General features: G+C 44.0%; 1 protein-coding gene across 14 annotated transcripts in view; it reads left to right on the top strand.

Moving 5' to 3' along the window:
- ARHGAP32 (Rho GTPase activating protein 32) overlaps positions 1-12,542 on the top strand; it is a 306,989-nt gene extending 294,447 nt beyond the window's left edge. For all 14 annotated transcript variants that reach the window (XM_045370763.2, XM_074015632.1, XM_045370762.2 and 11 more), the window contains 3 exons: positions 2,579-3,457; positions 4,147-5,189; positions 6,500-12,542. In XM_045370763.2, the coding sequence (XP_045226698.2) occupies positions 2,579-3,457; positions 4,147-5,189; positions 6,500-8,752 (4,175 nt within the window). In that variant the 3' untranslated portion in view covers positions 8,753-12,542. The remainder of the gene's footprint in view (positions 1-2,578; positions 3,458-4,146; positions 5,190-6,499) is intronic.
- Positions 12,543-25,783: the final 13,241 nt, after the last annotated feature.

Here is a 25,783-nt window from a genome sequence, read left to right as displayed (position 1 = left end):
AAGTTAGCCATTTATATTTATTAATGTCTAGTGAAAACTTGTGTTATTACTATTTCCTTTAAATTTTACAATGGGAGCATAATTTTATAAAGTGTATAATTAAGCAGTTTTGATATTTAGACCAGTAGTCTTTTGTCTTGCAAATGGCTTAACCTGGTCTTAAATTTCATAGATTGGATTGATTACATGTGGTCCTCATTTACAAGGATAATTAGTACTTGGAGAAGGCAACTTAAGATAAATCTTTGGCCAGACGTGGTGGCTCACGCCTGTAGTCCCAGCACTTTGGGAGGCTGAGATGGGTGGATCACCTGAGGTCAGAAGTTCCACACCAGCCTGGCCAATGTGGCGAAACCCCATCTCTACTAAAAGTACAAAAGTTAGCTGGGCATGGTGGCAGGCACCTGTAATCCCAGCTACTTGGGAGGCTTAGGCAGGAGAATCGCCTGAACCCAGGAGGCGGAGGTTGCAGTGAGTCTAGATTGCACCACTGCACTCTAGCCTGGGTGACAAGAGTGAAACTCTGTCTCAAAAAAAAAGAAAATCTTTTTAAAATAGGGACTACAATTTCATGGTTAAGGGTGAAAAGAGGTTTGACTGCAGTGTAACTTAAAAAACAAAACTAAAAAATTGTGCAAATAAGTTTATTTTCTCTCTTATTTAGCTAAAGTTAGATTATGGTTATATCTATGCACTAATTTTTAGAATAAAGAATTAAATGTCAATTTGGAAGAAGCTTTTTTTTTTTAATAGAACTGTAATAGCATAATAGGACATTCTTCATTTATTTGAATTGAGTTTTGCCATTGCAGCAGAATTATAAAGAAAGTCCTTTTAAAAAAACTAACCAGCCGGGCACAGTGGCTCACGCCTATAATCCCAGCACTTTGGGAGGCCGAGGTGGGCGGATCTCGAGGTCAAGAGATCGAGATCATCCTGGCCAACATGGTGAAACCCTGTCTCTACTAAAAGTACAAAAATTAGCTGGGCGTGGTGGTGCTCGCCTGTAGTCCCAGCTACTGGGGAGGCTGAGGCAGGAGAATTGCTTGAACCCAGGAGGTGGAGGTTGCAGTGAGCCGAGATTGTGCCACTGCACTCCAGCCTGGCGACAGAGCAAGACTCTGTCTGAAAAAAAAAAAAAAAAAAAAAACAACAAACAGGAGCTACATTGATTTCCAAAGGGCTTTTCTTAATCCAGTGATACTCAAGAACAAGTGAAATCTTGCTCTTTTGAAATATCCTGAAGTATCATCATCTTGGTCAGCTTTCTCATCTTCAATTAATAACTCTTCTAACTGCCAGATCCTCACTTATCAATGGCTTTGCTTTTGATTCCAGAAGTTCTTCCCCATCACTTTATCCGAGTGTCTGACATCATGTGAATTTTCCAAGATTTTCAATTAAACTAGTCAAGATAACTTAGAAAAACAATGCAGCAAGCTAGGTAGATACTAGTGTTAAGCAGAAGATGTTTGTAAGGAATTAATTTTATGGGTAATCAGTACATTTGTGAATACATATATATATTTTAGACAGAATCTTGCTTTGTCGCCCAGGTTAGAGTGCAGTGGCACAATTTTGGCTCACTGCAACCTCCAACACCTGGTTTAAGTGATTATCTTGCCCAGCCTCCTGAATAGCTGGGACTACAGGCATGCGCCACCATGCCCAGCTAACTTTTATATTTTTAGTAGATACGGGGTTTCGCCATTTGGGCCAGGCTAGTCTCGAACTCCTGACCTCAGGTGATCTGCCTGCCTCAGCTTCCCAAAGTGCTGGGATTACAGGCATGAGCCACTGTGCCCGACCAATATATTTATATTTATTAAGATAGTTTCTGCCTCTTTAAATTACTTTTTAACTATGGCAATTAAAATAATCCTAATAGAATAGTTTCTTTTTTTACCAGTTTGATATTTAGCAACATCGTAAAATTATGTAATACTCTCTGCCACTCTTGAGGACTCTGCTTGGGAAACTTAAAGCCTATTAAGGGAAAAAAAAATGAGGTTCTTGTTTAGTATCTGAAAGGAATTTTTTACTAAATATATGTAAATACTTTATGGGATTGTGAAGATTTTTTCATTGAGAAGTTCAGTTTATTTAGAAATTTGAATATTATAAGGATGTTTCCCCACAAAAAAAAAAAAAATCCATTTTGCTATTATAGATTCAAAACGCCACTCAAAGTGATTAATTCCTCCTCATAAGTCATATGAGGGCCAGTGATAAAATAAGACACAAAGAAATGAAAAGCTTGCCCAAAGTCACACCAAGAATCAGTGTTGGATTAGTAATAGAATCCAAGCATTCTGAGTTATTTTTCCTATCCAGACCATGAAATACTGCATTCACCCTCTGATTCTATCACGTGTTCGCTATGTAGCATTTGGTTTGGGAGTTCTATTATCTCAAGTTTAAATGATCTGTGTGCCCTGAAAGAATTTTCAGAAAGAAAATGAGAAGTAACACTTCCTTCACCTAGACAGTAAGTTACTGCTGTGCTGAGTAGGTGACTTACCCCAGCATTGTGTATCTAGGATGTTCACACTTTGACATTGTTACTCATTTTTTCCAGGTGATTCTAAGCTCTTCCGACCCAGAAGACCCAGATCTTCCAGTGACGCACTGTCTGCCTCTTTTAATGGAGAAATGCTGGGGAACCGCTGTAACTCCTATGATAATCTGCCTCATGACAATGAGAGTGAGGAGGAAGGAGGGCTGCTTCATATCCCAGCCCTTATGTCTCCTCATTCAGCTGAGGATGTTGACTTGAGCCCACCAGACATTGGAGTAGCCAGCCTGGATTTTGATCCAATGTCATTTCAATGTAGTCCTCCCAAGGCCGAATCAGAATGTCTGGAGAGTGGTGCTTCCTTTTTAGATTCACCAGGATACTCCAAGGATAAAACAAGTGCCAATAAAAAGGATGCAGAAACAAGTGGTAGCCAATGTCAGACTCCAGGAAGCACAGCAAGCTCTGAACCTGTCTCTCCTCTTCAGGAGAAACTGAGTCCATTCTTTACCCTGGACTTGAGCCCAACTGAAGAGAAATCATCTAAGCCATCCTCCTTTACGGAAAAGGTCGTCTATGCTTTCTCTCCGAAGATAGGACGGAAATTAAGCAAATCACCTTCTATGAACATATCTGAGCCAATTTCAGTGACCCTACCACCACGGGTGTCCGAAGTCATTGGTACAGTCTCAAATACCACAGCTCAGAATGCATCATCTTCAGCCTGGGACACATGCATTGAAGAAAGGGATGCCACAAATAGATCCCCCACCCAGATAGTAAAGATGAAAACAAATGAGACAGATGCCCAAGAAGGATGTGAATCTGAAGTCCAGCCCCTGGACCAGGTGGCTGCTGAAGAAGTAGAGTTACCAGGGAAAGAGGATCAGTCTGTCTCAAGCAGTCAGAGTAAGGCTGTAGCTTCTGGACAGACTCAGACAGGTACCGTTTGTTTTCCTCCATTCTTTCTTTAAGTTAAGAGGGATCTGCAATCCTGTGTGCCATCTGTGCCTTTTAGGAGAGAAATTTGTCCACAGCTAGCCTTTAATCAAAGAGAATGCTTTTCTGGGTGGTGCTGATGGCTCAAAGCCCTAAATTAAAAGCAGTCAAACAAAACTCCCCAAAAGGGCCAATGGTCCTGCTTCAAATCTTCACAAAAGCCCCCTTATCTCTTTGGACAGTGAGAATTCGTGGATAATTTTTGCACAACTGCGTAGCTCTTGATTCTGTTTTCTCTTCTAATAAAATATCTTTATTGTAGCCTTCCAAGTTAACAAGCCAGCCTACACCATCAAATGTAAAAACTGTTCATAATAACAGTCTGCAAGCACTTGAAGCTTGTTTTCTAAGCAATCTTTTCTGAGCCAGGTGAGGGATCTGCTTTTTTCCCCCCATCTCTGTAGCAATTCAAGAAGAGATTGCGGTCTTTATACATGGTTTGTTTTAGTTTTCCTTCTGCACCAGATGTGTTTTCTACAGCATTTGCATGTGGGATAGAAGATCATGGATTGCCATTTTGAAATATGGAAGGCACCTATTTTTTAGTGATCACATGGGGAGTGTTTGGCTTTCCATTTAGGATAACGTAAGCTACCTTTTCACTCTCATTTTTTTTCCCAATTTCCCACTAGGAGCAGTTACCCATGACCCCCCTCAGGATTCCGTTCCTGTCAGTTCAGTCTCTCTTATCCCACCACCACCGCCTCCGAAAAATGTTGCCCGAATGTTGGCGCTAGCATTAGCTGAGTCCGCACAGCAAGCCTCAACTCAGTCATTGAAGAGACCAGGGACCTCTCAGGCTGGGTATACAAATTATGGAGATATAGCGGTGGCTACAACTGAAGATAATCTGCCCAGTTCTTACTCTGCAGTTGCTCTAGATAAGGCCTATTTTCAAACCGATCGACCAGCAGAGCAGTTTCACCTCCAGAATAACGCACCAGGAAACTGTGACCATCCTCTACCAGAGACAACAGCTGTTGGGGATCCTACCCATTCCAACACAACTGAATCTGGGGAGCAATATCACCAAGTAGACTTAACAGGGAATCAGCCACATCAAACATATTTATCTGGGGACCCAGAAAAGGCCAGAATTACTTCAGTTCCCTTAGACTCAGAGAAGTCGGATGATCTTATAAGTTTCCCTGAAGACCAGTCTGGGAAGAACAGTATGCCAGCTGTCTCCTTCTTGGATCAGGACCAGTCTCCACCCCGTTTCTACAGTGGAGATCACCCTCCTTCTTATCTTGGTGCAAGTGTGGATAAACCCCATCACCCTTTAGAATTTGCAGACAAATCTCCCACGCCTCCTAATTTACCTAGGGATAAAATCTTCCTTCCTTCTGGGTCCCTTGCAGACAAATCACCCACACCTCCTAATTTACCTAGGGATAAAATCTATCCTTCTGGGTCCCCCGAAGAGAATACCAGCACAGCCACCATGACGTACATGACAACTACTCCAGCAACAGCCCAAATGAGCACCAAGGAAGTCAGCTGGGATGTGGCTGAACAACCCACCACTGCTGATTTTGCTGCTGCCACCCTTCAGCGCACACACAGAACTAATCGTCCCCTTCCCCCTCCACCTTCCCAGAGATCTGCAGAGCAGCCACCAGTTGTGGGGCAGGTACAAGCAGCAACCAATATAGGATTAAATAATTCCCACAAGGTAAGAAGGGGAAGATATCAGTGAGATGAAATATACTATTACCAAAGGTATGTCACTTTTCAGCAGGGTGTGTTGTTACCTTTGAGTCAGACACAACAATTGCTTTTAAGCCCTATGGCTGGTTTCCATGAAATAATTCCCATTTGAGGTTGGAGCCTGCCGTTACCTTGATGCTGGCTTTTCCCGAGAAAAGGGAGTAGCTCCTCCATGACTATAGCTTAACTGTACCTGCTCCCTTTTCTTCTAAAGTGTCTTGGTAGTTTATTCCTAGTAACACAATAAACTAGTAAAACACTAGTTTATTCCTAGTAACACTTAGTAAGACAAAGTGGGCTTTAAGGTTGTGAGTTTTTTTTTTTTTTTTTTTTATTCCAACTCCATCGCTGACTCATTGTGACTTTGGGCAAGTCATTTACCTACCCTCTGCCAATTATTCACAGTTACACAATGAAAATACTTCATTCTCAAAACATCCGTAGGACTGTCTGCCTTGCAGACTTTTTGCAAGTGTAAGAGATTATAGTACCTTGGGATTTTTGTTACTTTCCTAGCATCCACCAGCAGTTTGTCCCATAGTCAGGCACCTGCTTCAGTGAGAGAATGTAGTATACAGAATGCTAAGGTTTCTTCCTGAATTTCCTCATATTTTAAGAAGGGCCACAGGTTGTTTTTCTTAGTCATCTTGAACTATTAATAGGACCTCAGATTTTAGACCTTAGTGGAGGATGCTGTGTTTACTGCTTCTCAAGGATAGCATGTTTTCAGTATGAGGATTATCTTTGGCCAGACTAAGGTGGAATCAAAGGTAGGGGAGAGGCAGTAGCCTCTGATTTGAATATTGCCTTTCCCTATTTTTGAAGGCCTAAAGCTGCTCACTGTGTACAACTGTGAATTTCAAAAGTCTCTCCAGATGATAGAATTAACTCTTAATTTAACAAAATGTCCTTGGTGTTGAGACTGAGCTAGACTAAGAGACCGGGTATGTATTTTTAAGCTCTACAGTATTACTTGACTAAACCTCTCTTGGTTTGTATATTAAAATCATGCCATAGGCCACCTCGCCTCGCATTTAAAACCTCTCATAAATTAGAAAACTTTGAATGGTTCTCCAGAGAGAATACTATATTTATACAAAATAGCAGCACCAGCCTTCTTTTCCTATCAGTGGGTACAGATTCATTGCAACCACATGGCTTGGGAAAGTTCAAGTTGCTACCCAACCAGCCTCAATTTGTGAGTTACAAATTTAATAGTACTTGATTCATAGACGGAACAAAAAATAGACGCATAGTATTATGGTCTTTCAATAGGTTCAAGGAGCAGTTCCAGTTCCAGAGAGGCCACCTGAACCTCGAGCCGTGGATGACCCTGGGTCTGCCTTCATCAGTGACAGTGGTGCAGCTGCTGCTCAGTGTCCCATGGCTACAGCTGTCCAGCCAGGCCTGCCTGAGAAAGTGCGGGATGGTGCCCGGGCCCCGCTGCTGCACCTGCGTGCCGAGTCTGTCCCTGCACATCCCTGTGGCTTTCCTACACCACTGCCCCCCACCAGGACGATGGAGAGTAAGATGGCTGCTGCCATACATTCCAGCAGTGCAGATGCCACCAGCAGTTCAAATTATCATTCCTTTGTCACTGCTTCATCCGCCTCTGTGGATGATGCATTGCCTTTACCACTTCCTGTCCCACAACCTAAGCATGCTTCTCAGAAAACAGTTTACTCCTCCTTTGCTAGGCCCGATGTCACCACTGAACCCTTTGGTCCAGAAAACTGTTTGCATTTCAGTATGACTCCAAACTGCCAGTACCGTCCCCAGAGTGTACCTCCACATCACAGTAAATTGGAGCAGCACCAAGTGTATGGTGCCAGGTCAGAGCCACCAGCCTCCATGGGTCTTCGTTATAACACATATGTGGCCCCAGGAAGAAACGCATCTGGACACCATTCCAAGCCATGCAGCCGGATCGAGTATGTGTCGTCTTTGAGCTCCTCTGTTAGGAATACCTGTTACCCTGAAGACATTCCACCATACCCTACCATCCGGAGAGTGCAGTCTCTCCATGCTCCGCCGTCTTCCATGATTCGCTCTGTTCCCATTTCACGGACAGAAGTTCCCCCAGATGATGAGCCAGCCTACTGCCCAAGACCCCTGTACCAATATAAGCCATATCAGTCCTCCCAGGCCCGCTCCGATTATCACGTCACTCAGCTGCAGCCTTACTTTGAGAATGGCCGGGTCCACTACAGGTATAGCCCATATTCCAGTTCTTCTAGTTCCTATTACAGTCCAGATGGGGCCCTGTGTGATGTGGATGCTTATGGCACAGTCCAGTTGAGACCCCTTCACCGCCTTCCCAATCGAGACTTTGCTTTCTACAATCCTAGGCTGCAAGGAAAGAACTTGTACAGTTATGCTGGTTTGCCTCCACGTCCCCGGGCCAACGTGACTGGCTATTTCTCTCCCAACGACCATAATGTAGTCAACATGCCTCCGGCGGCTGATGTGAAGCACACCTACACCTCATGGGATCTTGAGGACATGGAAAAATACCGCATGCAGTCCATCCGGAGAGAGAGCCGTGCTCGGCAGAAGGTGAAAGGGCCTGTCATGTCCCAGTATGATAACATGACCCCGGCCGTGCAGGACGACTTGGGTGGGATCTATGTCATCCATCTGCGTAGTAAATCAGATCCTGGGAAAACTGGACTTCTGTCAGTGGCAGAAGGAAAGGAAGGCCGCCATGCAGCCAAGGCCATCAGTCCCGAGGGAGAGGACCGCTTCTACAGGAGGCATCCCGAGGCAGAGATGGACAGAGCCCACCACCACGGAGGCCATGGTAGCACGCAGCCGGAGAAGCCATCCCTGCCGCAGAAGCAGAGCAGCCTGAGGAGCAGGAAGCTTCCTGACATGGGCTGCAGTCTCCCTGAGCACAGGGCGCACCAGGAAGCAAGCCATAGGCAGTTCTGTGAGTCAAAGAATGGGCCCCCTTATCCCCAGGGAGCTGGCCAGTTAGATTATGGGTCCAAAGGGATTCCAGACACTTCTGAGCCAGTCAGCTACCATAACTCTGGAGTGAAATATGCTGCATCCGGGCAAGAATCTTTAAGACTGAACCACAAAGAGGTGAGGCTCTCCAAAGAGATGGAGCGACCTTGGGCTAGGCAGCCTTCTGCCCCAGAGAAACACTCCAGAGACTGCTACAAGGAGGAAGAACACCTCACTCAGTCAATGGTCCCACCCCCTAAACCAGAGAGGAGTCATAGCCTCAAACTCCATCACACCCAGAACGTGGAGAGGGACCCCAGTGTGCTGTACCAATACCAACCGCACGGCAAGCGCCAGAGCAGCGTGGCTGTTGTGTCTCAGTATGATAACCTGGAAGATTACCACCCCCTGCCTCAGCACCAGCGGGGAGGCTTTGCAGGGGGCGGCATGGGGACGTATGTGCCCCCCGGCTTTCCCCATCCGCAGAGCAGGACCTATGCTACAGCTTTGGGTCAAGGGGCCTTCCTGCCTACAGAGTGGTCTTTGCAGCATCCTGAAACACAGATCCATGCAGAATGAGCCCTGGAGCAATAGAGTTGAAGCAGCCTCTGCTGGACAGTGGACTGTTCTATTTTTTTCAATAACCAAAAAGATTAAAAAACAAAAAACAAAAAATACTATAAAACCCCTGGCCACATTTAAAAAAAGATAATAAAAGTAAACACATCACCATCTTTTTCCCCTTCCCTGCTTCATTACCACCTCTTCCATCTATAGACTTTGTCATTTTTGTCTTTAGAAAAGATCCGAAGGATGGTACAACCCCGTGCTGAAACCCAGTAGAGAAACCTGTCGCAGGACACAGATCTAGGGCTAGCTTGAAAGAGCCTGAGGACTGCCTTTCACTGAATTCGAATTCAGCGTTGTCCTTTCTTCTTAGTATTTGCTGCGTAATTGAGAGCAGCTCACACCGATGTCCTGGTAGCCTTCTGCATTCCCTGTTGTCTTCCTGCTTCTCCATCAGTAGCTGCACAACTTTCCCAGATTGACACACTCTTCTCACTTCACTCGCCCCATCTGAGAAGGAGCTTGTGTTCAGTTAGAGTCGTCGAAAAATCCCTGATCCTTCAAGATCAGTCAGTCAGACAGCAACATTATAATTAAAAATAAGAAATTAAGACTTTAAATTAAACATTTGGTAGAGTCATCATAAAACACCAGACCACTTAGACTCAGGCTGAACCATACTTTTTCTATTCTTATTTTCCATCCTTGTTCCTCACGGCTCAATGAATGGGCTCATATCATGACAGAAGGGATTTTTAAAAGTTAGTATTTAAGGAAACTTCTTAGGTGGAAGATAGTAAAGTTCTTATTGTCAGTGAACTTTGTTAGCACCAGAAAACTCTTATTGATGCTTTTAATGCATTGCCTGCCTTCAGGTTTTCTTCTTACCCCACCCCTCAATAATGTTTGGTGAATTGTAATTCTAGTAAAACATGTCATACCATTGGTTTTCCTAAATTATCAGCTTTCATTAAAAAAGCCCAGCATGGTTTGACTGGATAGACACACATATTATGAATATAAATTTCCGTGTTTGTTTCTGTTTCTAAACCTGAGTACAGGATCCCTGGGAATTTAAGTAGCTACAAATTATCTATTATTAGACTGCAAGTTCCTGCAATAACGGCTTAGTACACAGCCCCATTTCATCAGTGGAGTTCTGGGCAGTTATCATTGCTGTCCTAAGCCATTACTGTCATTTGCTTACTCTGTACTTGTGTGGTCACAGTCGTGTTGTAATTACCATCTACACCAGCATTTCAGGTATAGCTCTTTATAACTCTGGAGACATGTTAAACATGTTTAACACCCGCAGCTTTTGAAAGTTGCATTCCTTATTAGAGTAGGAACTCTCTAGCCCAACTCCATTCTATGTTCTCAGCTCCCTCCACCCCACAAAATACATCAGACTAGCAAGGCAGTCCTATGTTTACAAAATGAGTTTAGATTGTCATTTCATTCCATAACTCTTAATAATACTCAAGTTTTATACATTCACATATTTTAAATGCTCAGTCTGTAGAAGACACTAGGAGAATTGCATTCCATTTATTGGATGGTTGCTGCTCTGGCTTTTTAGAACTTGAAATTTTTATTTAGAGCAGAGGAGGAAATCTTTTAAGAGGCTAAAATCATGCTGCTATTATTGCTGTGAAATTGTATAAAGATTAGGATTCATGCCAGTTTTTATTTTAAAAAATAATGTGCATTTTAAGGGTTTATATTTAGAAAAAGAAATAAAATGTTTTAAGAACAACACATTGATATGTGGGAATATTCTATAAGGTTTTCTTTTGTTCCCTTAGAATTCACTGGAGGGATGCAGTAAAAACCGTAGTAGAAACCTTGAAACTCCCATATGTGAAAAGGTCTGGAAATTGAGGCCTCTACATTAAAAGTGCAGACCCAACTGGTATGTAGTCAAAGTGCTAGGAAACTTGTTAGGATACTTCCCTTTGGCACAAAAACACCCTGGGTGCTACATACAGGAGTTTGACCTTTGGTGAATATGTGGCACTAATTTTTTTTTACCTTAATCGTATTTTTGTCAAATAGGCAACCCATTGCCCCTTGGAGACCACACCAGCCCTGTAAGTTCTCACCAGCAGCATGGAGGTTAGGAAGAGGGGCTGCTGTGACCAGGAGATACACATGGCTTCAGTAACTGAGAGCCTGAAGGAAGTAACCCAGGGAGTCCGGTCCAGTTGTAATATTTGTGGATTTGTTGTTGCACACATTGTTTAGTCCTGAAACTAAAGCCTTTTTTATAAATAGTAGGGTTAATTCCTCAAAGCAATTTCTTTATTCATAAATGTCCTATGGGTTTAGAAATATCAGGTAAATATTTCGAATATAGAATGATGATTGCAATTACTGTTATAAGCGTGAAACACAAACTTTAGATCAAATCTAGAGTTACTTCATTTAATGCATGCTAGCAGCAGCCTTAACTTTGGATTCAGTTATTTGAGAGACTTTTCCAGCATCTTTCCCTTTCTAACGTTGTGGGGTGGAAATCGGACGGCAAATCACTGTGAGCCGGATACCTCAGCACAGTCCACCGTGTGTGGCTTCACAAATAGAGTAACTGAATGTTATTACTTTCCAATTTTGACACGGAGCATTATGATCAAGGAAGTGGAGCTGCCTTATACATTAAACCCATAATTTAATCCTGTTGACATTTTCAGAGCCCTGCCTCCAGATTTTATCTTTTTGGCAAAATTCTGATTCCACAGTTTGGTCTGATTGAAATAAATATTCCCTGGACGTCTGGCTAAAAAATTTGCTAACAATCCCAGAGGTGCCATTTTCTTACTAATAAATTTCATCTGAGCCTTATTTCTTACTATATTCAATTTCCTTTCAAACATACAAGTCCCTGGGTAGGGCCTGCACGTTTCTTACAATGGCAAAGCATTTTTTAAAATTTAGGGTCAGGTTGAAAAATTCTAGGACTAATTCTGTAGAGAGGAGGGACTGTTACTAATGTGAGTGGGGACAGAGGAGTAGGTTACCACATTTGGAGCAGTAATAGACGCAAACGATGTAAATTTGAAATTTGCCCCTTTAGTTAAAGAAGGAGCCTGCAAAGTTCATTTCTCTGTTTTCAGCCCTGTCAGTCACCCATTTAGTATGTTGGCAAAGTATTGCTTGAGCAGAATGTGTAAGAAAGTAATAATGACAGTAAAAGTATGTCAGAGAGTTACTTCTGCCACATGGTTAGAGGCATGTGATTTTCAGCACTGTGTGTTACAGAAATGTCAGGAATGGTGTATTATAACGTGTGCAAGATAATGTCAGTGTGCACAGAGGGTTTTTCCTTATCTGATTAGTACTGTTAATGTTCAAAGAATAAAAATGGTTTTACAGTTTAGATTCTGAATAGCAAAACCTGATTTTTCAACCATGACCTGCATGAGAGAAGCATCCTAGGAAGTCTTAGATCATACTTTTGAGTTTTTAATTTTAATTTATATAGTGTTTTTTTATGTCTTAATATTTTTGTGAACTGGTGTAAATTGTTAATGCATATAAGCTTGTGTATTTTTGTAAATAGTTTTGTGATTTATTTCTTGCCCCATATGTAAATATTTAGAGTCTCATTTCTTGCAAACTTATTTGAAGCTGAGTTGTGGGTTTGGGTTTTGTTTGTTTCTTTGGTTGTGGGGTGGGGTGGGGGGTGGCAGGGGAGGGAAGAGGGATTTTTTGTACCTGGAGATGGAGATACCTTGTGGTTTAAAGCAAATGTCCCACTGAAAGCGATTCGAATATCAACAGAATTATTTCAGGTTAAAACAGACTGCTTTGTGTATGTGTTTCCTTTTTGACCTAATGTGAATTATAATGAAATAGTGGGGGTAATTGATTTGGGGAATTAGGACCAAAGGACACATGTTTTTATGACACATCCTATTATGCCCAGTGGTACATTATTTGAGGAAAGGGGTTAAGTGTCTCCTGTTGTTATCTATTTGGCACCTTTTGCCGCCTGGCCACGTTTCCCCCAAGTCAAACACTGTTCCCTGTAGAGTGGTGGAGGCCTCTTGATCCGTCCTGGAGAGTCTGGGCTGACTTGCTGCTTCCTGCTCCTGAGGGAGTCCGCGCTCTGCTCTTGCAGCCTGGTTCCCAAGTGTGCACTTCTCAGGAAACTGAATCAGCTTGTCTCAGGATCCTTCAAAGGGAATTCTGAATAAAACCATTTTTTACAGATTCCAAGGACACATCTTGGACATCCTGTTTTCTCTTAAGGGTGAAATGACCATGAAATAATCATGCCCCAGATGAGGCCACCTGCTCGCAGCAAACCCAGATCCAGTGTCAGTGAGACAGTGGCTGTAGATGTGAACCAAGTACTGCAAGTGACCCAGCTGCCCAGCAGGGCTCCAGAGTTTCTTCTGCTGCCACAGTTGTCAAAATAAATACTTAAGTATCAACCAGGACTTGAAGGTGAGGCGCGGAGGACCCTCAGTATTCAGCTCTTGAATATTGGTTTTCCTACTGAGAGTCAAATTGCAAATCATTCTTCATTTTAAGGTGTTAGGCCCTGTTTTTTTTTCTTGCCAGCAATAGGGAAAGTTGTCTGTTTATTCCAGATGGCCCTAGTAAGTCAACCGTCTTTTCTGTGCCTGCATAGCATGCTCCAGACCTCAGCAAAGATACAACATCTGCTTCAGTAAGCATCCTCAGATCTGAATAAGTGTTCCCTTGGAAACTGCTCAGATGGGATGAAAGGAAAGATACAACCACAGCTCCACTGGGTCTTCTCAATTTTCAGGACTCTGCTTTTCATGCTAACTATTTCGTCACCAAACTTATTTTACACTGACAAAAATACGGTACCTACCTCTTAAAATGTGTATCATTGAGGAATCAGTAACACATACATTCGTGGTGGTTGAGATTTTAGTTGTGGTTGTACAGGAAGAGGCACATTTTAAAGTAACACTGACTCCCCATCCAGTAAAACCTTGGGCATCTGGAAACACCAGAAATAAGATATTTTAGTTGGTCATGTTTTTCATACAGTTGATAGTGCACCTCTGAAAAAGTATAAGGTTTAATTTTATTTTAGACCTTTAATCAAAATACTTCCAGAATATATTTCCAACCACAAATGTTGCTGCCAGTGTAGTCTCATCACGTGTGTCAATAGATGACCGCACCACACACAACTTAGGGATATCCTCAGGGCACTGAGAGAAGATTTGCGTTTACACCAAGTGGTTTAACACCAGTTCTTTTTATATTTTTGTACCCCTTTTTTTCAGTTTTGTATGTCTTTGCTGCTGTCACTTTTTGTTACTGTCTAGGAACTACCTATAAACCTTCTTCCTTTTTCTCTTTGTAATTCTAATGTGGGGAGCAAAAGTAGTTCTGAACTGGAGTCCTGAAAGGTTATCCTGAATCGTGTGGCCTTTGCGTTGTCTATTTTTTGTTACTCCGAGGCTCTTGTTCTTTTCTCCTAGCAATGGGCTTGGATAGCTGAGTCTCAGAAAGATGTTTGTGTGTAAGATGCTCAGAAGGGAGAATGAAGCAAAAGCTGTAGGAGTTCACCCTGCATTTGACAGTCTGCGAGAAAGCGATGTGATTAGATGCAACAGCATTTCTGTTAACTGCAGAGCGTTTCTCCTCGCAGGAGAATGGTAGGCTCGAAGACAGTTTGAGCATCCACAATTAAGAAACCAGAATATCATGCAGACAAAACAGCGTCAGCTGTCACCAAGTCATTTGCAATTCGTGTTCTTAATTCTCTAAAACATTTTGAAAAGCATCCTAGATTTCTCAGCCACTAGTTATGTTTTAAGCTCAGCAAGTAGTTCTCAAACTTCAGAATCCATTTAGAACACCTGGAGAGCTAGTTAGGATTCTTCAGCAACCACCAGATGGTCTGATCCATTGCGTCTGGGATTGGATTTACAAATCTAGTTTTGGTACCCATGCCATGTACCTGGTACACATGGCTGAGAAATACAGATCTAGGCAGCGTATTTAATGTGCTTGCAGAGGGAGCCATCTCTTGTTCATTGAGGTTACCACCTTTTCCCGTTCACACTTTGGTTCCCCTTCACTTTGGTGACAGAAATGTGTCATTAATTTCTCTCTCCTCTTGGTATAAATATTAAGCCCCAGACTCATTTGTAACGATGGCATGCAAAAATTAAAACCAATTGAACTGAACAAACTATAGAAAATGCAGCGTTCTTTAAAAAGGAGGTAAAATACTGCTGACTGAATAATGCCTCCTATTATATGCTTATATTATATTGTTAAGACAACCTGAGACATTTGGTCTGGTTAGGGAAGTGTAGCTAATTCATACTTGCTTTTTGACAGCTAACTTTTTCAAATACTGCACTCTGGGTGTGGTGACTCATGCCTGTAATCCCAGCACTTTGGGAGGCCAAGGTGGGCGGATCACCTGAGATCAGGAGTTCAAGACCACTCTGGCCAACATGGTGAAACCCTGTCTGCTAAAAATACAAGAATTAGCTGGGTGTGGTGGCACACCTGTACTCCCAGCTACTTGGGAGGCTGAGGTAGGAGAGTTGCTTGAACCTGGGGGGCAGAGGCTGCAGTGAGCTGAGTTCGTGCCACTGCACTCCAGCCTGGGTGACAGAGGGAAACTCTGTCTCAAAAACAACAACAACAACAACAAATCAAATACCGCACTTATGGAAAACAAATAGCTCATAGGACCAAGTGATGTTCCTCCTTTTCTCACCAAAACTTTTACAAGAACTATCGGCATGTAATTAGCTTAAGTTTTTTCATAGTTCATCAATTCTGGGCAACAGTATAGCAATGTTTTTAACAGCAGTAACGAACTATGCTTACTCTAGTGCCAGTTGTTGTGAGCCTTTTGCATCTGTTAACTCATTTATTTCTCATAACCCATCAGTTTGTAGATGAAACCAAGGCATACAAAGGTTCAACGCTCTGCCCGGTGGCATCCAGTGAGTAATCCGTGTGGAGCTGAAAGTCACACCTGCACACACGGACTCAGAGCAGACTTTAGAGTTGGCTGGTTGACTCTGGACTGCTACTAACTCTAAAACGTCTACTGACCCACTGAACCCTCTAAAATTATTTCTAAAAGTCTGATGAAGCCATGACTTCCTGATCTCTAAAGTGGGAATAATAGTACTTATGAAGGGTTGCTGTGAGGATTCAATTAGATAATAGATGTTTGTACAGGGCTCAGCAGGAGAGCAAGTGCCAAAAGTTACCCAGAACTTTTACTTTGAAATACTGCAAGACCATGCCGTAATAAAAGGGAAGAGGGCTATATTATGCTGGTATCATTAAGCATTTAACCACTTTCAATTGTATCATTAAGAATTTATTAAGGGTCAACCTTTCTGAAAAAATAAACGGGAAGTTCTCCCATGGTTGGATCTCGCAGAAAGAGAGCCTTGGCAGTTAAAATGGGACTTCACAGGGAATCCTATAGCATGATGTAGTAGGGGAGAAGGTCCTTGCTTACCATGAAGTCTGAATAACGACCAAAAAATCTTGTGGGATTATTCAGTGGAAACCGTTATCCAGATAGCACTGGTTATGACTATTGAACTGTGTCTACATTTCAGAATAATGTCTAGTGCTAGGCTATCTATTCCATCTGTCAACTTTCCAGTTCAGGGAAGTGGTCTCAGGAACCTCTCTGAGCCTCACCTTCTCTGCTAGTGGTGGTGCCTTCTACGGGTATCGCTTTCTCGTATTGCCCTAGTTACTGATAGGCTCATTCAATACACGAGATGGCAGGAGTAGAAGCAACATGGTGAATTTCTGCAAAAGAAGTAATGGGGAGAACAGGCCTGGTATTTTACAAAACAGTTGCTAAAGAGAGATGGATTTGACTGGCTCTCCATTTCTGGATAGTAAAACTTGGTGAATAATGAAGTTTTGTTTTGTTTTTTGAGACAGAGTCTTGCTCTGTCACCCAGGCTGGAGTGCAGTGGCACAATCTCGGCTCATTGCAACCTCTGCCCCCAGGTTCAAGTGATTCTCCTGCCTCAGCATCCTAAGTAGCTGGGACTACAGGTGTGTACCACCACGCCTGGCTAACTTTTGTATTTTTAGTAGAGATGGGGTTTTGCCATGTCGGCCAGGCTGGTCTTGAACTCCTGACTTCAAGTGATCCGCCTGCCTCAGCCTCCCAAAGTGCTGGGATTACAGGTATGAGCCACTGGCCCTGGCCTCATTATTCTTAAACACATACATTTTCCTGGTTCAAGATCAGTTAAAGCAAAATGCATTTCCAGAGAAAAGAGCATAGCAATTGCGCTGATAGTAGCTAATATCATTAAAAATTTGTTGATCGATTATCATGTACCAGGCTATCCTAAGTAGTTTGCATATATTAATATTAACTCATTCTAACAATTATGTGAGGTAACATTTTTTCTTTTATTGCCACTTTACAGGTAAATCAAGCCTAGAAAGTTTTCAGTAATGTGCCTGAGTGTGTATCTCCGAGGTTAAGTGGGATTCAGGCCCAGGCTGTATGACCCCAGAGCCTGCAGTTTTTATTACTGTTTTACTGCATTGCCCGCTGTGTATCCTCAGAGATCATGAACCCCTAACGTAGTTGTGCCTGCGAGGCTAAGACACTGTGTTGTTGATTTGCAGGGAGTGCAACTCCTCCCATTAGTCAGGTAAGACTAGGGTTATGCTGAAGTAACAACCAAAATCTCAATGCCATAGACATAAAAAGAGGTATTTTTCCTGCTCAAGGCAAGCCTGCTGCAGGTCCAGGCAACCTTCCTGGGTAACAGTCCTCTGAGCAGCCCTTGGCATCCCTTACCCCCATCACCTAAGACTGAATTCCTGGGATGGTGTGGCATGGGAGGAGAACACTGGAGGAGCTTGCCTGAGTAGTTAAAATGTGGTCCAGAAGTCACACACGTCGTTCTTGCTCACAGCTCATCAGATAGAATGAGTCTCAAGGCCGTGCCAGTACAAGCAAGGTGCGAGTTAAAGACAGGAGACCACCTGTCTGGAAGAAGAGCAGAGCTGGGAGCAGTGCACAGCGTGGAGGTCTACCTCCCACTCCACTCTCGACTCAGGTTCTCCCACGACATCTGTCACTGACAAGGGCGGCAGCATGCGGAAGAAGAGTGCTTTAGCTTCCTGCAGCAGAGAGCGACAATTAAGCCCCCAAGACAAGCTTAAAGACTAGCGGTTTATAGGGCAAAAGAAATTGAGGGGCAGTATAGGTCGCCAGATGAGGTGTCACTCTTGAGACCTCATAATGGCAGCAAAAGGTTGGTCCTGCATCCACAAGCTTCTAACCATATATTGGAGAAGAAGCTTCTGGAAATAGAGGGTGTGTCTTGCTCCAGCTGCAGAGATATGGAAGATATGCAAAGGGGCAGGGGATGTTCAATGAATGCTGCTGAGAGTCAAGTACAGCCATCCTCCCTCTCTCTGCCTTGTCACTGCCGCCTCATCAGCCTCCTCGTCCTCCCATAAACATGCCAAGTCCACTTCCACCTCAGCCTTCGTGCCGACTGACACTCCTCCCCCTGGGGTGCGTAGGCCCCAGGTGTCTATGTGGCTCGCTCCCCCACTTCAAGTCTTTGCTCAAACACCACCCCCTTAGAGAAGACTTTCCTTGACCATCCTATCTCATGTAGCATGTCATTACTCTTATCCCCTTGCTTGCTTTATGTTGTTTATTTTTTATCTATAGTTTCTCTGGAATGTGAACTCCAAGAGGACAAGAACTTTGTCTTGTTCATTTATATCCTAGTGCCTGAAATAATGCTATAGCATAATATGTGCACCAACCTTTCCTGAAGGAGTGAGCTGATGGTCCCTAGTATCCATGTGCAGGTGACTTTCAGCTCCACACGGATTACTCACTGGATGCCACTGGGCAGAGCGTTGAACCTTTGTATGCCTTGGTTGCATCTGCAAACTGGTGGGTCATGAGAAAGAAATGAGTTAACAGATGCAAGAACTCACAACAACTGGCACTATAGTAAGCATCGTTCATTACCGCTGTTAAAAACATTGCTATACCGTTGCCCAGAATTGATAAGATACAAAAAACTGAAGCTAATTAGGTGATGATAGTTCCTGTAAAAGGCAGGCGCTGGGAACCCCTTTGTACTGAGTGTTGAAATATAACAGGGCATCTTGCTTCAGTAGCAAGGGTGAATCCCATCATTTGTTTGGTTTACTTTCATATGTTACAAGCACCTGGACTACTGGTGTTGGTTGCTGGTTACAGAAGCAAAGACAAGAAGGCTTACATGATCTAAAATGCAACTGCCAGAGTGACTAAACACTGGTAGAATTAGTCATAAAAGGAGATCAGTTTCGAGCAGTGCTTGGAAAGTGGGGAAGGGGTTAATTGCAGGAGAGGAAGGCTGATATTCTAGGTGTCCAGGAAAGACTTTTTTCCCGTACTCACATCTACCCTACAAAGCATCTTAGGGTGTGGAACTGAGAAGGTGTCATGGGAACTCTCTTCCAGGCCACAGCAACTTTGGAAGAGAAGGAAGAATGAAGGTTTGGATCGTTTTCAACAAGCATGTAGGACCTATGTACTAAGATAGGAAAATCTAGGAAAATGTGAGTGAGTGAGTTCCTGAATGATCTGCTTCTCTAAGTTACATGAGTTTTAGAGAAGACAACAGTGATGTTACCTAGACCCTATAAAGTTACTGGACTCCCAATACCCCACATGCCCTTGAATCCCAGGAGCCACAGTAACCCTCTGAAAGGAGTGGCCATGACAGGATTTCACGGTTGCCGGGTCCGGCAATAGAGATGCCCCCCTTCCGGAGTGTTCCTCTCGGTACCACTTTGCAAGTATTTTACTTTGATTATGGTGGAAGATGGTTCTGTTCCTACCAGTGTTTTGTAATTATTAGGTTCCTAAAGGCTATACTGGCTCTCTTATTTTTATGACCCTTCTCTAAAAAGCTAAAACATGCAGGCGTAGCTTCCTTGAGGCTAGGAAAAAGCATCCAACATTGGACTCAAAAAATACTTTGCTACACGAATTACAAATGTGCGTTCCCTAACAATGGCCTCTCCCCCTCTCGGGTCATCTCCTTGGCTTTCTGGGATGATTGCCTCCTGTAACGAAGGGCACCTTTGGTTCCCTGCCTTAGAGAATGTGACTGACTGCTGGTCCAAAGCCGTCCATTTTTGTCCAGTGAGGCACGTGACAAGCTCCTCAGCAGCACATGCAGCTAACCTATAACTCAAGTGGCAGTGAAAGAGGAGGCTCGGGAGGGAAAGGAAAAGCATGAGAGCCAGCCCAGATATAAGCAGGGCTCACAGAAGAAAATGACTTAGGCTTTTTCTGATGGACCTTGAGCAGTGGAAGCAATCAGAGACGGGTGACCATCAAGCAAGGGTGTTGTAGGGGGATGGAGACACAGCATGGGTAACTGGAGCAAACCTGGAAGTCCCTCCCAAACCTAAGGTTGTGTGATGTTCGTGGAGCCATAAGGAAATGGCCTGTGCCGCCTGGAGGGGAGCTCCCTGCCCAGCTGCCCAGCGCACACAACTCCTCCCCACTGGGGCACCGTTCTCCCCTCTCGCTCCTCTTGGCACCTGCCCCTCCAAAGACTTCCAGGAGCCTTAAATTAAATCCAAATGGTTCACTTTGGCCTGTGAGATCTGCCTCTCTGATTTCATCTCCTCTTCCAGGTTCCCGTGCAAGCCGTGCCCTCTGCCTCGAGCGCTTTTCCTAGCCAGGCAAGGCTGCTCCTCCTCCGTGTCTTGCGTCAGAGACCTGCCTTGATGACCCAGTTTGATGTAGTCACTTGATCACCTCACCCTCTTCATCTTCCAAACAGAACTTCTCATTCAGAAGTTATTTTTATTTATCGGTTTATCTATTAATTGTCTCTATCCTTTCGCTAGCTCATAAGCTCCATGAGAGCTTGATACATGGCATGCGCTCACTTATGTTTGTTTAATACATGCACCCATACATAAAGCTGAGAAAGGAAGGGGTCGCTGGAAACAGTCACTTTAACAAACTTTATTATTTTGCCTAAACTCAGCCTTTGGAAAGGAAAGGAATGTCCTTTGTAACCACACGGAGTCCCTTCATGTGTGGAGACCCAGCATGCCTACTGCATAGAAACTGGTATTTTTAAGAAGCCGCCAGATGGTGCTAGTGATACGCTTTTTCCTCACCAGTGTTCCTGTTGATGGGAAAAATTCACTGAGCTTCCCGGTAAGATAGGAGAGGGGATGGAATAGGTGACTCAGTGTGATTCTTCCTCATCTCTTTTCACCCCACTTTTACAAGGGTAGTTTTAAGGGCAGTGACCAGGCAGCAAATGCTGGATGCTGATCAGGACAGCTGATACGCTGCCTTTTTTTTTTTTTTTTTTTTGGAACTTGCCCTGAAAAAAAGAAGGCTAAGATGAACAGGTTGGATAAAAATCGGAAGAACTCAAGCGGAGGTGTGCTTTCATTATGAGACTCCGTGATTTTTTTTTTTTTTTTTTTTTTTTTTTTGAGACTGAGTCTGGCTCTGTCGCCCAGGCTGGAGTGCAGTGGCCGGATCTCAGCTCACTGCAAGCTCCGCCTCCCGGGTTTACGCCATTCTCCCGCCTCAGCCTCCCGAGTAGCTGGGACTACAGGCGCCCGCCACCTCGCCCGGCTAGTTTTTTGTATTTTTTAGTAGAGACGGGGTTTCACCGTGTTAGCCAGGATGGTCTCGATCTCCTGACCTTGTGATCCGCCTGTCTCAGCCTCCCAAAGTGCTGGGATTACAGGCTTGAGCCACCGTGCCCGGCTGAGACTCCATGATTTCTAAGGATGATTTCATGTTTTTAAATTCTCAAGTATTGTTTATTGACATTTTTAGAACACGGTAGGCAGCATCTAGACCCTGGTTTTTCGGTTTCAGATGCTAAGTCCAGGCAGGGCTTCAGAGCCCCAGCAAAGTTTCCAACCCCGGACGCTTCTGAGGCCCGCACAGAGCTTTTCAAAAATACAGATTCCCAGGCTTGCTCCACCAAAGCCATTGTGTCTTCGTGGGCCCTGGAATGTGTATTGCCAACAGCATTTCCCAGGTGATTCCATTTCATCCGCACATTAGGAGCCACTGTTCCTGGGGAAGATCGATCTCTCCAGGCTCCCTTCTAGGACCCGCCACTTCTGCTCACTGGTTCTGGGCTTGAACCTGGCCCCAGTCAGAATCATCCAAGTTTTGCTTCATGGAACTTCATTGTTAACGGGAATCTCTCCAACCCACCCCTCCCCGGAAGGTGGCATGATCCCATAGGTTTAGAAAATAAGAGATTAAGCTGATTTGCTTTGAACTGTGTAATTAATTTCTTAGATATCCACACTACACCATAGTACTTTCTCAGAAGAAGCATACAGTAGGGATCACAGAACACTTTATTCACAGAGCAACTCCTCAGAACAATTTCAGGGGCCTGGCGCGGTGGCTCACACCTGTAATCCCAGCACGTTGAGTCCGAGGTGGGTGGATCACCTGAGGTCTGGAGTTCGAGACCAGCCTGACCAACATGGGAAACCCTGTCTCTACTAAAAATACAAAAATTAGCTGTGCATGGTGGCGGGTGCCTGTAATCCCAGCTACTCAGGAGGCAGAGGCAGGAGAATTGCTTGAACCTAGGAGGCGGAGGTTGCAGTGAGCCAAGATGGTGCTATTGCACTCCAGCCTGTGTGACAAGAGCGAAACTCCATCTAAAAAACAAACGAACAACAAACAAAAAACAAAAAATTTCAGGATACGTCATGTAGTTAAAAATAACCTGGACTAGGTGTCAGAAATTTTTGGTTTTGGTCATAGCTTCCTTATTAAGAACCATGTGACTCTTCTGTTTGTACCTGCTGGATTCCACATGGAATTGAGGAAGCTGACCACGTGACTTTGGTAAGTTACTTCTTTTCAAAGCCTCTATGCGCTATCTGTAAAATGGGGATAGTAACTGTGTCATGACTCCCACAGGGCTGTTGAGGAACACATCAAGTAACCTGTGAGAAAATGCTCTGAGAAGAGTGAAATACTGCACAGTGGAAGGTAAGGTCATGGCCAGTGGGATGTGAGAATTAGTCCAAAGCACCATAGGATTGAAGGTTTTCACACCAGCACAGCCACCACCTGTAGCACATCTTTTCTGTAATGAAAATAATACAAGTAATTAGTTTTAAAAGTCAAATCGAATCACAAGGCTTATGATAAAACAGCAGGTCCCATTTCTCACTTTCTATTGCTCAGAGACAAACTTTTCAAACTCTTTTGGATGTTTCTTCTGGTATTTACCACCCTATGTCTAGATAGTGTGCTAGTTCTAGATTTTTCCATGTTAGACGATCTGTACTGACTTCCTAATAAGGAGGAAGAGGATAACACTCTTCGCTAAAGCAGGCCACTGCCCTCCACATCCCACCAACACACACAGGCTTCCCCAGCCCCATTTTCCTGTGCTAGTTAGTCCAGAACCCTTTAATCAATAGTCAGTATTCGTTCTGTGCCAATTCCTCCATCCTCAGCCTCTGCTGTGGAAGTGTTCATTTCCGCCCAGTATCAGGGATCTCTGTTTCTTTGTGTTCTTCCTCTTAGAGGCAGGTAAGAGAGTTCTCTCCTGGAGTGCTGATGCTTCACCCTCCTGCCAAATCTAGAGTAGCTCTTCTCTGGGCCTGAGTCACAGCTGGGATAACTGTGGGGTTCCCTTTACCTCTCTGGAGAGGAATCCCTGGTTTCCTGGATCCCGTTTTCCTCTGTCTTATGTCATTCCCTCTTTATAGTGGGAAAGGTGCAAGGGAAGTAATTTTTGTAACCTTTCATGTCTGCACATACCTTTTCACCCCGCTGCTCTTACATTCTTTGATGGTTTGGCTTAATACAGAATCCTAGTCTGAAAATCATTTTCCCACATAATTTTGATGATACTCCTTTTTGTCTTCTGCAGCCAATCTACCTGTGGACAAGTCTGATGCCATTCTGTTTCTTGATCCTCACATGTGAACTACTTCCCTTTGGAAACTCTTAGATCTCTTTTCTCCTGGTGTTTCTGTGTTTTAGTGATGATGTTTCTTTGCGTGGGTCTTTTTGCACTGATAGTGCTGGGCACTCAGTGACCCCGTCAATCGGTCTCCAGTTCCGGGGATTTACAGAATTCTTTCCTTGGTGTTTTCTTCTCAGTGAGCCTTCTGAACATCAGCTTAATTGGATGCTGGAAACTTATGGGCCACTGAATCTACATTGATCCTCAGTTCCTCTTATCTTTTCTTTCCTATTGTCCATGTCTGACATTTTGTTTTACTTTCTGGGATATTTACTCATTTATGAAACAACCCTGATATGGAATTTGTTTACATCTTTTTTTTTTTTTTTTTTTTTTGAGACGGAGTCTCGCTGTGTCTCCCAGGCTGGAGTGCAGTGGCGTGATCTCGGCTCACTGCAAGCTCCGCCTCCCGGGTTCACGCCACTTCTATATTTTTTATTTCCAAGAATTCTTTATTGATCTTGGAATGTTCTTTTCTATGTTCTTGTTTTGTTTAATGGATCCAGGCAGTACCTTTCTGAGATATAAGAGGGAATTATTACTATTATTCTGTCCCCTGCATTTTTATCCCTTAATTTCCTTTGCATCTGTGTTTGTTTCTGTTACGTATGTCAGAAATTTTCCTCATGTCTGACAATCAGTAGCTACCAATTCAAATTTGAATGATACGCCCATGTGCATGCACACACACACATGCACCCGCACACACACACACACATGCATGTGCACACACATGCACACACACGCACATACACATATGCGCACACACACGCACAGGCACACACGGGGACACACGCACACGCACACACGTGCACACATGCATGCACACACGCACGCACACACACATGCACACACACGGATTCACACATGCACACACACGGACACGCACATATACACACATGCACACATACACACGGACACGCACACATGCACACACATGCACATGCACACACATGCACACGTCCACATGCACACCCAGACACACGCACACACACACAGGCACCTGTGTGCACACACATGCCACACATGCACACGTGGACACACACACATGCACACACACACACAAGCATGAACACACATGCACATACATACACTTGCACCCACGCATGCACCACAGATGCACATGCATGCACAGATACACACATACACATGCACACACACATGCACACACGGACACTCATACCCACGCATGCACCACACATGCACACATGCATGCACAGATGCACACATACATGCCCACAAGCACACACGCATACTGTCACACACACAAGCACACACACACGCACACAGCTGACTGGAAGCTGTGTTGAGCAGGCAAGGCTGCTTAGCTAGTGAAGCATTGTTGTTGGAAGAATCATGGCCCCCAAAGATGTCTATGTTCTAATGCTCAGAACCTGTGAATGTTAGGTTATGTGGCAGAGAGAGGAATCAAGGCTGCAAATCAGTTCATTTTAAAATAGGGAGATTATTCATGGGCTCAATGTAATCACAAGGATTCCTAAAAGTGGAAGAGAGAGGCAGAAAAAGACAGAGAAGGAGATGTGAACTGGAATCCAGGTCAAATTGTTGAAGGACTCCACTTGCTATTGCTGGCTTTGAAGATGTGGAAAGACTGCCATGAGCCCAGGAATGTGGGCGGCTTCTAGAAAGTGGTAAAGGCAAGAAAATAAATTCTCCCCTAGACAGTACAGAAAGGAGCACACAGCCAGTGGACAACCTGATTTTAGCCCAGTGAGACTCGTGTTATACTTACGAAGTTTAGAATTGCAAGACAATAAACGTGTTTTTAAAACCGCTAAGTTTGTTACAGCAGCTACGAAAAACTAATACATTTGCAGGTCAGGGACCCACAAGTGTTACAGCCAAGGAGGTAGGGAGAGTCAAAGCAGCCAGGAAAAGGTGCTTGAGACCTCAGCTGGGGAGAAGAGCAAGAACTCCCTGGACCTCAGCAGATTTCATGGCTAGGTCCACGGTGTCTGCTGCGTCTGTCTGGGGGAGTTCCGCTGCCTTCTCAGCAGCCCAA

The sequence above is a fragment of the Macaca fascicularis genome, chromosome 14 (genome assembly GCF_037993035.2).
Source record: "Macaca fascicularis isolate 582-1 chromosome 14, T2T-MFA8v1.1".
Classification (NCBI taxonomy): Eukaryota; Metazoa; Chordata; class Mammalia; order Primates; family Cercopithecidae; genus Macaca; species Macaca fascicularis.
The sequence above is the reverse complement of the archived record's forward strand: the minus strand, read 5'-3'. Positions and strand labels throughout refer to the sequence as shown.